This window comes from Branchiostoma lanceolatum, chromosome 16 (genome assembly GCF_035083965.1).
Source record: "Branchiostoma lanceolatum isolate klBraLanc5 chromosome 16, klBraLanc5.hap2, whole genome shotgun sequence".
Taxonomy (NCBI): Eukaryota; Metazoa; Chordata; class Leptocardii; order Amphioxiformes; family Branchiostomatidae; genus Branchiostoma; species Branchiostoma lanceolatum.
Genome location: NC_089737.1, coordinates 15,500,000 through 15,512,227, shown reverse-complemented (window position 1 = coordinate 15,512,227; position 12,228 = coordinate 15,500,000). Strand labels below are relative to the sequence as shown.

At 40.7% G+C, this 12,228-nt stretch overlaps 1 protein-coding gene across 34 annotated transcripts in view; it reads left to right on the top strand.

The window, feature by feature from the left end:
* Window positions 1-9,370, top strand: part of LOC136421765 (CUGBP Elav-like family member 2) — an 83,148-nt gene extending 73,778 nt beyond the window's left edge. For 33 of the 34 annotated variants that reach the window (XM_066409291.1, XM_066409285.1, XM_066409302.1 and 30 more), the window contains 2 exons: window positions 881-1,024; window positions 3,835-9,370. In XM_066409291.1, coding sequence (XP_066265388.1) covers window positions 881-1,008 — 128 coding nt within the window. In that variant the 3' untranslated portion in view covers window positions 1,009-1,024; window positions 3,835-9,370. Of the gene's footprint in view, window positions 1-880; window positions 1,039-3,834 lie in introns of all 34 variants that reach the window. The other variant, XM_066409283.1, reaches the window with a different exon arrangement.
* Window positions 9,371-12,228: the final 2,858 nt, after the last annotated feature.

The window sequence follows — 12,228 nt, the reverse complement described above, 5'->3', positions numbered from 1 at the left end:
GTTTTTCCCTGCATCAACATTTACCTGTTGTTGTGAAATTACTCAAGACTATGTGATGTGACCTACTGTGGTAGAGACTGTCATTCTTGCATAGGGCTATTTTGCCATTACGGATGCTGTAGGGCTGTTGTTACCATGGTCAAAATTGACAGAAGGAGGCCATAAAATTATATTCCAGACAATGAGACATCAGTATAGTCGATCAGACAGCTATAGAGTGGTTTTGAAGAATGCTTACCAAAATAAATTATTTTGATGAAACAACATCTTCGAATAAATCAGTCAGCAAAAGTCTTTAAATTAAGAATGTTAACAGGGGCAGGGTGCGAAATACCTGGTTGCACGTTGCACAGTGCAACAAGATTTCGGTTGGTGCAAGTTAATTCCAAACCCAGGTAGCGCAGTGTGCAACCTTATATTTGGAGCCAAAGATTTCAATCGGAGCCCTGGAAGCTCACAAAAACACAGTGTCACTCTCATAAAATTCGGTAAATCTTCAATTGAAATAAAGAAATCAACACTTTTTCGTTTTTAACCATCCAAAACCCTTCATAGATCGTGGAATTTGAGCTGAAAAAGACGAAAACACACTGCCCTCGGCTAAACAAGATGTTGTTAGGTCAATGGGAACACAATACTATCTAATATATATTTTGAAATGTTAGGAGTACGCTACATACGAGCTTGATTTGAAGAAATCGGTGAATGTTGCTGGAGCAACCTGAAATTTGGATGTGCAACCTAGTATTTGCCCTTGGTTGCAACATGGGCAACCTGGCTCAAAAAAGTATTTCGCACCCTGAGGGGCAAAGCATATCCTCTATGTTGTCATAGGTTGAAATGAAGTTCATTTTTTTCCTTTTATTGTATTTATCCACAGGTTTTGTGAGCTATGACAATCCGGTGGCCGCCCAGGCCGCCATCCAAGCCATGAACGGGTTCCAGATCGGGATGAAGCGTTTGAAAGTGCAACTGAAGCGTCCCAAGGACGCTAACAAGCCGTACTAAGGCCCGATACTTAATGGTAGGTATCCTGGGGTAAGGCGTAACGATTCTCCTACATGTCAGCCTGTCATGTGCACCACGGTCTGAGCAAACTTGCAGCTGGGGAAAATTGTCTATTTTCTTCTTTGTTACATCAATGATTTTGTGACGTTTGGTAGTCTGGGCCCCATTTAAAATCAATTTGTCAAAATTGAATGGGCTACCCAGCTGTCTAGAAATTCAATAGATAATAATAGATAGTTTTCTGACATTTGTTTCTTTTGTTCTATTACAAACTTTGTCATTCATGTAAAAGAATGATTTTAAGAGCAGCTTCTTAATAAACGATGCAAAATATCAGGCATAAATATCAGTGACTTCCACGATGTTGGTAGTAGGAGCCTAAAAAGAGTGTTGTGAGCTTATAGACAATACCAGCTGTTTGTTTGAGCAGAGCTTGGTAATTTTTGCTACAAAAGCCAGTGTGGGACTGCCAGTATTTTTGATGTACAGCCAATGTTTAAACATGAGGTTATTAAAACATGTCATTTAATCTCAAAACTTTCATGAAAAAACTATTATATGGCCTCTACTTACAAGTTTTTTAACTCTTGCTTAAATGAATTAAATTTTTTGGTTCAAAATTTTAAGAATTTGAAGCAAAAAGTACACATCTACAGTGTTACAAATTTGAGTAACATTACTTCGGTTTGGCAATTATTGAAGAAAATACAACATCTTGAAAAGACATTTGAAAGTTTGGTCTAGAACTGACTTTCACTATGATTTATGAAGGAAAGCTGGCTTTTCTAGCACCGGTTGTGACCTTGTAATTTAAGCGCTGCATTCGAGAAGTGTTCTATTTGGGACTGTCTTCTCTGGGACCACAAGAGCCATGGAACGCCTCGCCTGATTGGTCATCTGGTGGTCACATGTGTCAGTCCTTGTTATTGGATGGCTGGACTAGCCATGTGACTGGGATTCACCAATCAGGAGACAGACACCAGAAGTCTTCCAGCAGCAATGTTCTGTGTTGAGGATGTGAAGAAAAGTGATAATAAGAAGGGAAAATGGTTTGCAACTTCTCACAAAAAGAACACATTCTTGAATTAAAGGACTCTAGGAGTTTAGTGGAAATCATTTTTTATTAGCAAAATTTCAGCTATATCCAGTGATTTGAAAAGCACTCATGGACAAACAGACTACTGTTTTCAAGGTCATTCATCCATACATAGTGCTGTTTTCAAGGTCATTTACCACAAGGGATAGTGTTGTTCAAAGTCATTCAGCACCAAGGACAGGGTCAAACAAAAGTCCAGCTCACTTTAAAATGACATACAGCATTGTCATTGGCATCAGAAGAGCTGCTGTTTTGAAGGTCGTTCAGCACCATGGACAGCACTGTTCTTGAGGTCGTTTATACCATCAGTGTTGCTCACATGAAGGTCGTTGAAGGTTATTTGTAACCTGATCTGTAGAAGTTGCAAACCGTTCTCCCTGAGTGACTATAGAGTAGTGCTGGTAAGTAACATGTGATGTTTCCCTCCCAACGTCCTGCTACATTCACCTGTGGCCCCTCTCCTCCCTGTTTTTGCAACATTGTATCCCAACTGTACGTTGTTGGCAACATTGTGGCGAAGTGTCCTATGTCCTGCTCCATACCACATCTACTCCACTGTGGACTCTGGTTCTGACTGTAGCAACGCTGCCCGCTGGGCTGGGGGGCTGGTCACAACACGAACACGATACAAACAAATTGTAAACCTCAAATAAGTTGAAGCAATTCTGAGCTGAATATTTGCACCCTTTAGTAATATTGATGTACTGTGCATTGGAAATTTTTTTGTGACAGATATCAATTCTCGATACTTTATCCAATACCCATGCAAATGCTTTAAAGTGCTTGGTTCTCAAGTGTCCAAATTTGAAAAATTTTTGATAAATCATTTTAAGACACACTTTTGCAGGAACACCTTGGCATCAACATGCATTTAAAAAAATTTGCTGTTTAAGTTGGAGTTGTTTTAACGAGTTCTAGTTATGCTTGAAAAATGCAGTTCAGTTTATCATTTAAATTCCGCAGATTGCACAGATATAAATGTTTGTAATGTATAGTTCATGAATCGCCACTTTGCTCTAAGAGTCAGTTTGAAAGTGATTGAACAGGCCCTCAGCCCAGCGTTGGTTTGCCCCCGTTCGCCCCCCTCCCCATCTCCACTCTGTTCCACCGCTACAACTCTCCTGTTCCGCTACATTTGTACTTTGCAACAATGTCAGTCCTGATTAACCGATATTTTTGCTTTACTTCCAACGAGTCAGCATACGTAGTCTTTTATTCCATTTTGTATCGGTCATGCTTTTGGTCTGATGCATTTTTATTTGTTGTTGTTGTTGTTTCTGTTGCATTTTGGTAACAATTCCCATTGCCAGGACATACAATGTTGTACATGTGGGTCGCTGTCGAGACCGATCGTGTTTCCGCCATAGCATGTCCACCATGCTCGTCAAATTTACGTCCCATTTGTGTGTTTGTGGCTACTGCATTTTCTGTACGAACTTCCAGGCCTGACGGTCTCTTTAAAAGTAGAAAAAAATCAACAAAAATGAAGGAAAAAATTGATTTCTGTCAGAAAACCAGCAAGTTTAAAAAGTCTTTCTCTTTATCTTCCTGTGAAATTTCTGCGGCGAGGAAAAACGTTTCTCGCATTTTTCCGTCCGCACGTCCCCACCCACATGTACTCTCCAAGTACTCTTTCTGTTTGCTGTAAAGAATGTAAGATGTTCCAAACAAGGCTTGTACTGTTTTTTCTCATTAACAAGATCCTTCTCCATCTTTGGTTTTTCCTATAGATTGCCTGTCACGTTGCGTATTGAGTGTGGGTCCGTCTCTGACACGTGCTGTAACCGTGGTTACCGTGTTCTCTGCTTCCCACGTGCCCGTACGTATCGTTTACACTCGTGTCACTCGCTCGTTTGCGTCCGTTTACGGTGCATGTTCCTCCCAGAGCGAGCATGCGCCCAAGCATTTGGTTTCCATGGCTGCCATCTCCACATACTGTGAACTGTAGAACTGTTATACCTCCTTCCGAAATGCACTCGCCTTGGACACCCCCGTGTTTGCAATGGACTGGTCCAGCGTCGGATGTTGCCAAAAAGTTTTCCCGTTGCCAAAGTTTTTTTTGTGACAAGCAACATTCGCTACAGAAACTGAGGACGGACCGTTCTATCTTTCACGGGGGTGGCAAGGACGATTAGCATATTGGAAGGGAAATACTTCTGTAGACACTTGTACTAGCATGCTGAAACTGTGAACCTGCCCACCCCTGCTTGACACAGTGGTATGTGCCATACTTCTCATTGTGTACAAAGAATTCTGTATGAAGTAATTTTCTAAAAGGTATGTGCCACTTTTGTAGAGGGGTAGGTCACTTTGCAGTGGAAGATACAAAGAGGTTTTTTGTGGAGGGCCAAAAGTTCCGTTGAATTACAGATGACTTTGTGAAAAAAAGAGCACAGATTCGAAAGAATGAAATGTATTGACAGATTTATCAGCAGTGAAAAGTTACAATTTTGTTGCTTTTTTTTGTGGGAAAGCTTAAAAACAAACCAGTTTGAAGACTTTCTCAAAGGCCTGGAAGCATGTCCAACTATCCAGGATATTATTTGATGACAAAAAGGCATTTTTTATTCACTATTTCAAATCTCATTTTTCTGTAAAATTAACTGAAGCAAACTGAGACTTCTTTCCGTGAAAAAGGCCCAAAATAGAACTGGAAAAGAATTTTTTCGTCAAAAACGTAAACTCTACAGTAATGTGACTTTCACCCCTAGAAATTGCCATGGTACATTCCACAGCGTTTTCCCCTACTATCCACTGGGTGGAGAGGGGGATGTGCCATTCTGTAAGCAGGGGTGTGCAGGTTGCAGCAATATGCCATGATAACGTCTGTAAAAGCTACTTGTTAAGTGTGTAGTGTCAGAGAGTACCTTAGTGACTTGGAACTCCGTGTGTCGGTGTGACTTTAAAATGCTGCACTTGTATGATACTTCAGAATTCTTAGCTGAAGCCTGCTCTGTGGCTTGTTGTTGTTTTCTCATTTCGTTTGGAAACTTAAACCAGTCTGCCTGTTAAAGAAACAAAAACAAGTTCTGTGTTAAACAAAGAAGTGCCCGTTTTGAGCATGGAGGAAGGGAAAACTGTTCTTGGTTTTGTGCTTTTGAGTTGTTGAGCGCCGCCACTAGAAGTGTAGTGGCCACAATTTTACGTGTTGAGACTAGTGGGCCTTCAGGGAGAGATAGATTAAAACTGGTCTCTGTGTAAAACAGTGTTTGTGACTCAGAGATTTGAAAGTGTTTATAACGTCCCTCTGTACTTACTTTAGAGGAAAGCAGGCTGACCAAAATTTGTTGATTGTTTAAAGAACGTTTGTTAGTGAAGAAAGAAGGCCAAAATGTTGATATATACAAAGTGCCATGTGGAAAATAAAGAGCTATATTTCGACAAAGGAGATTTTTGTTTAGTCAAGTGTTCTGTTTAGAAGAAAAAGAGGAAACTTGTGTCCCATTGTGAGAGCTAGAAATGTGCTGAAGCTAGCCTGTGCTGAGATGTTTAGTTTCACACACTGGTGTGTAACTGTGTTAGTTCCACACTGGTGAGAAACCCTGTCTTAGGCAGCGAGGAAAACCACCTGGGAGACTTACCTGTTCATGTTAGTCTGTTTATTTATTGGCTCCCAGCCTTGTAGACAGTTCGCCATGACCGATGTTCGACTGTGAACGGTTTTGTTTTTGTTCCTTTTCGGAATGTTCCCATTTCAAGAGTGTTCCTACCATGTATGTTGTTGCCACCCCTCTTCAGTATTGCTACAATATTGCTACGCACCATTTCGATGTCCTGTATCAGACGACATCTCAGTCCATGCTTTAGAAAGTGTGGCGTTGTGAAGCATAGCTGTGTTAGTGAACAGTGTTTGCCATGTAGCCACACTTCTCAATGTTGAACTGTTGTTATATGATTGTACTTAGAGTGCAACGATTAAGTCTTTTGCGACAAGTTGTTGATCCTTGCCACATGGTACGTGGAATTCCTGAGATTTCTGTTGTAAGTTGTTATACTTTTGTTGAAACATATCTGATAATTCTGGGAGAGAGGTGAGGGTAAGGTACCGTGTACTTACTGAGATTGTGACCCTTTGGTGGAATATGGTGCCAAACGGGAAAGCCAAAGAAATTAGTACAAATACGAGAGGGTTAATTAAGGTCAAGTTACTTAATCACATAATTTACTTAAATATTAACCTTCCTTTATAGTGGTATTCATTTCCATAGTTACGTAATGCTTATGTTCTTTGTCTTTGCTTTGGTGTGATGGTCTCAGAATGTGCCCAAATATGGAATCGATCATGTGATCACACATGACCAATGAGCAACCAAGACTGAAGGAGGTGACCATATTTGGAGTCATCATGTGATTTCAAAATTGTGTGTGATTGGTCAGGCCAGTAGAACATGCCCTTATTTGGAGCACATGATGAGACCACTTCAGTCTATGTACACAGGAGATGCAATAGGTGCCAAAAACTGTTGTGTTTTTTGTTGTTCTGTTTGTTTATCTGTTTTTGTTTGTGAGCGTTTCACATCGTCGCATGATGTGTCGTTTCGCTGAATATCTGAAACCTCCCTTATCTACTCTCTCACTCACCCTCTCTGTTTCTGTTAGTTTTTGTAACGTTTTCCTTTTACTTGCATGAGATATATCATATATGATAGCAGAGTATATCTAGAACAAAATGGTTGCAATTTGTGTTGGTGTGGCAAGTCCAAAGTGTTGGTACTTAAAAGTGATTGCAGTAAAGAAAAAACACACTGGTTTATTTATCGTATTATATGTAGAAAAGATCGTAAGTGAAATGTACGTGCATGCAAAACTTTTTTTTGTTTCATTTATTTGATTGTGATGGCTGAGTAGAAACGTGCAAGTGGTTCTCACTTCTCATTCATCATTCCTCTCTCTTGCCTTGTTTCCTTTTTTTTTGTTTCCGCTGTTCTGCTTCGAGGTTGCATATTTAACGAGGAAAGAGAGATCTCTCTCGCTGACTCTAGCGTCTGTAGAGCCCGTTTGTAACCCAAGTCATTGTTGTAACATCCACCCTGGTGTTGTTGCACTTATTAAAAATTTGTGTGCCGTCATCTCAGGTCCGTGTTCCTGTGTGTCATTTGTGCGTCCATGTGCTCCAAACTGGAGTGGTCATGCCATTGTCCGTACTGTATTTACAGGCTCCCACCGAGCGTCGCTACGCCGCCACTTCATATCCCCACTTTAACCAACCATGTTACACACGCAAACACACTCGCTAATAATCGTGTCCGCCCCAGTAGTGTAGCTGTGCCGCCCTACCCGCTGTCGTGTGGTGCGTTTAACGGTCGTTACACGGTGAAATGTGGTGTCCAACAACCTAATCCAAGACTAGACCGGGCGTTTTTGTACACGAGGTGGAAGAAAGCGCACTTCTGTGGACATGCAACTCCTGTAACATTGCATACTACACAGTGTCTGCTGTAGGACCATGACACATAAATGTTTCTCCATCAAAATTTCTGTCTGACGTGGAAAACTGATTTTCTTTATCTTTGGCAAATATTTGAAACCAAAATGGGTAAAACTTAAACAGCAATTCTTTCTCTAATGGACCGTGCAAATTTGTTGCAATGTCTTGCAGATTTGTGGAGTTATGACAACAATCTATGACCCGCAAAACCCTCAAGTGCCAAAACACATCCGTGAAGCCGTTTCCCCATCCATGTCTCACAAACGCAACTTCTGTGCCAAATGAACTTACCCTCCATGCACACAACCATTGCTTGCTGCTTCGGCCACGAGCCTTGATGTAAACATTGCTGTATGCTTCACATGTCTTGCAAACATTCACCGTTTCCATGGGCTTAGGGGGAGATACCATGTTTTATTCACACAGGCTTTCCTTCTTGGTATGTGTAGGATCTGTATGCTCAAGCAGCTACAACTGTCCTGCATTCACTGCCAGACATTTTGCAGCATATCAAAGTTGAAAAAAACTTTAAAGTTTTGGAGCACTCCTTACCTTGAAATGGTGACAACATAAAGTCTGGGTTGTCAGAAACTTAGAAGAAAAACGTTTGTGCAATGCTGCTTCACAATGCTGCATGGGATCTCACAGCAAGCAAGCTATCACCTTTGACCTGTAACAGTTGACCTTTACCACCTGACGACACCAATCCCATGATGCACTGGAGATGATCATGTGACCTCATCTGTCCGTGTTTCTTGTGTTCCTTCTGGCTTTGACCTGTGACCTCTGCATTATCGTCTTCACGTGTTGCGTTTTTACGTTTGTCAGTTTGTGTTCCGTGATGTGTCACATATTTTTCTAATGCAGAGTATTTATAATATATATTTTATCAGATGGCGTAAAAAAAACACAAGGTTGAGAGAGAACTTAGAGAGAGCGTCCTAGACCTGAACAACAATCAGGGGTTGCTTAAGAAAAGAGAGGGACCAGGCGATACCAATGTTTTCCTTAAGTATGTCTTAAGTATGTACCAGCATTCCAAGACAATCTTCCAGTCTTCAGAAAAAAACAGAAAGCCATTTCAGGTCTGTAAGGGGCAAACTTGCCTTCGTTACAGCCACCACATTGTTGCCATTCCCAATCCATGACATTGATGAATTCATTGTTGCTCGTTGGCTGGAACTTTGGCTTTGTTCTAAAGGTCAGAGGTCAGCATTGGTATCCATGGTAAAGGAGTGACGTGTGAGAAAACAAGTGTACTTAAACTAGTGACCAAAACTTGTGGCCGGAGGCACAACGTCGCTTTTCCTTGTTCAAGTGGAAAAAAAAAAACGCTAAAAATTGTCCAGAAAGTTCTCACTGAGGTGCTACGATGTGGAAAATAGGACAGGCTTTGGCACCCCTGTTTCTGGAGTGGACTGTTCCGACATGATTGACGGTTCTAGCAGATGGATTTTTTTACCAGCTGCAATGTGAAAGTTTAAGAAATGACAATCACTGAATTCAAGATAGTTTGTAGGAAATTTTGGGCAAGAGTTGAAGGAAAGCCCCTTTTTAAAAAGTTGGTAACGCTCTGCATTGAAAATGCAGGGTATTTTACCTACACAAGAGGCCAACTAACATCAACCTGCCCACCCCTTTTCCATGGAAATGGAGCAGGCCCAGTCGTGCAGTAGGAATGTACCACTCTCAGAAATAGGGGTGTTTGTGCCTTAATGCAGTGAAAAATGCCTAGAGCTGGGATTTCCCATAGATGTTGAATGTTATAGTACTCTGCGGTCTAATTTGTACACAGAATTTGATGTAGTTCTATTTTGAAATAAAGCTATTGCTGTGAATCCTGTTCCTTTATTTTTACCAGGTTTTCTTAATGTTAATGCTGTCAGAAACTGAAATATTTAAGTTGGTCAATTATAATGTTTAATCATCAAGATACGCCAAATACAATTACTCAGGTACCTGGGTAAAATTCTATCCAGTTTCTTGTGTGATTGTTTTTGGTGTATCTTATTACCTGGATGTCTAACCTTCATCAACAAATCATCAATACTAGTATATTTCTGTACACAAAGACTAATTCAGATCTTTTTGAACATCAAAGTAGCATATTAACAGCCATTAGAGTTTTTAAGGGCAAATATGCAATACGAACAAGAACAAATGTGCCAATGACACACTGCAACAACAGATCCTAGTATTTGTTTTTAAACAAACTTTTTACTAGTCTTTCAGATACTGCAGTCTTTAAAAGTGTACATCTTATAGAGCCAGCCTTCATAAGTAATAGTAAAGAACCCACGACGCTCGCAAATAAAGCAACAAATGTCTTCAAACACACACTTGAATCAAATAATGGATACTACTACTTAAAACTACACATACGCCTACTTGCTTTTGAGACATGGTCGCATCCTAAAGATGTTCACAGTGGTATCAAGACGTCCTTTAGGCCACGTTAAAGGCGACTCATTGCAATATTTTACTGTACAAGTGTTTATCCATGGACTGAAACATATCTGATCTTAGCTCTGAGACTTAATGAACACTGGAATTTGGATATTTCTCCCAGTACACACACGCACACGGTACATGTACAGGCATATTTCATAATTACAAAAGAAAGTTCATTTACTTGGGTGCATACGAGTAGGTTTATATTTATTACTATTCACAAAGCATTTTGAATAAAGAATAAAGAATTTGATGTACTTAATTATGTTACTGAATTTCCGGCTGTTCGAAAAAGACCGGCAGTGCAGAGTACCTCTGGCGGGCGGAGAGGCTTCCTTCCACCGACGGGAACTCGGTCACCGCTCGGTGATGCTAAAATCCGGTATGATCACATAGAAGGACAGAGATAACTTTGAAATAAACCATAGTTTTATTGCTTTCCTATATCTGACACTCAAGGCATGCTAGCAGTAAAGAAAACGTGAGAGCCAAAGGTAAGAAAAAGTTCCGTTGCCTGAACTTCACCGAGATGTATCAGAGCATTCGGCGGCGAGCGGGACATTTTGCCCCGCGAACTTCTCTCAGTAATCTCGGTGAAAGTTTTAGGGGATATTTCAGTGAAGTCTTCCGTCATTTACAAAGGAGCCGCACAGAATACATACATAAGGAACTCAGGTTTTCAATTACCGTTCAAGTTGCTGATTTTAAACTCTTTAATTTCTCAAAACCTTCGCCGAAATAACTGCAATACACAAGGTCAAAACTTCATACCACAGCAAAATGGCTGTTCGTAAGGCCGGCGGTTTGTATCGTCTGCAGGCATACTGCAGTCAGGGATGGTTTATTCACATGTCTCAGCTCATATGATAATAAAGAACCTCTGCTTCACAGAACGTTAAACTTGCACTATCAGCACCTGCAAGCTGAGCATTTTTTAAAGAAGGATGAAAATGAGTTAGTAACATAAACATTTCTACATTTTAAGTCGTTAACGTTAACAGTTGCTCTGTCAGCCAACAACCGGATGGGTATCTTATGACCCATTGTTTAAAATCCTTTTCAATACTTTCTCAACTCAAAAGTGATCTAAATACGCCCGCAACTATTTAACTACCAGGATCGCACTTACATGTTTTAGCACCATTATTGGTCAAAGACCTTGAGACGAGAATTATCCCGATAGTTCTGGAGAAGGTGAACTTGAAGTAGCGCCAATCTTTAGCGGAATAGTTTGGTACTGCAGCAGTGTTGAACTTCAATGGCGCTTAACTATGGTTTTTTGAAGAGCGACCTCCAGCGGCCAATAAGAGACATGCAACGTAGATGAAGTAAGAGCAAGCAGTCACATCCGGGACCTTGCAATTTCTACTCAATAACCCGGGGTCCAGATCACGAAGTCTCGTTCCCAGATTTATTAACTTGTAATACTGCTTGCATCCGTAGAGGGGCGCTATTATCTTAACTATGGAAATACGCATTGACAGGTGTACAAGATTGCAGTGCCAACTAATTCCGCTAGGCTATACAGCTGAAACAGTTAATCCGTCGGAAGAGGCATATTTATGGCAGGCGTATTTCCGACTGTTCAAGGTGACTATTGAGGCCAGGAGATTGACAGAGGTCTGGACTCTACTGCTTTCTATAGTTAAGACGCAGAGTTGTTTTAAGGTGACATCCACCTTGTCGTGCCTATTGAGTTGTCCTGGTCTGAATATTGTTGAGGATACGAAGCCGAGAATTGATAATACATAACAGTTAACAGAAGATTTGGCTGTGTTTGTGTCATGGTGAACGTTCGTTGATGGCACAACAGTGAAAGTATGTGTATCGTATCGATGTAATCCTCGATGCTGCGGAAATGTTAACCGTAAAGGTGGGAGGGGGGCGACCTTGAACGAAACACCGGATGATTATAACACTAGCAGACGATTCAGCTGACGATTCAGAAGCCCTACAACACTATAAACATAGCGTTACATTCGTCACACGATACCAAACGTGCCTATGGTGATAGTAGACACACGACACAAACAGTACAGGACATCAATATAAAGAAAATCCTTAGCTGAAATCTTCCAAACTGCAACTTTGAAAAAGACAATACATTTTGAAAAATATGAATTTAGAATGTCATTGAGTCCTCTTTGCTCTCCATATAACGAAAGATCGCAATTATCATGAAACGTCATATATTTTGCGCATGAATGGCACGGCAAAACGTTAAAAAACTAATACTTGAAAAAGA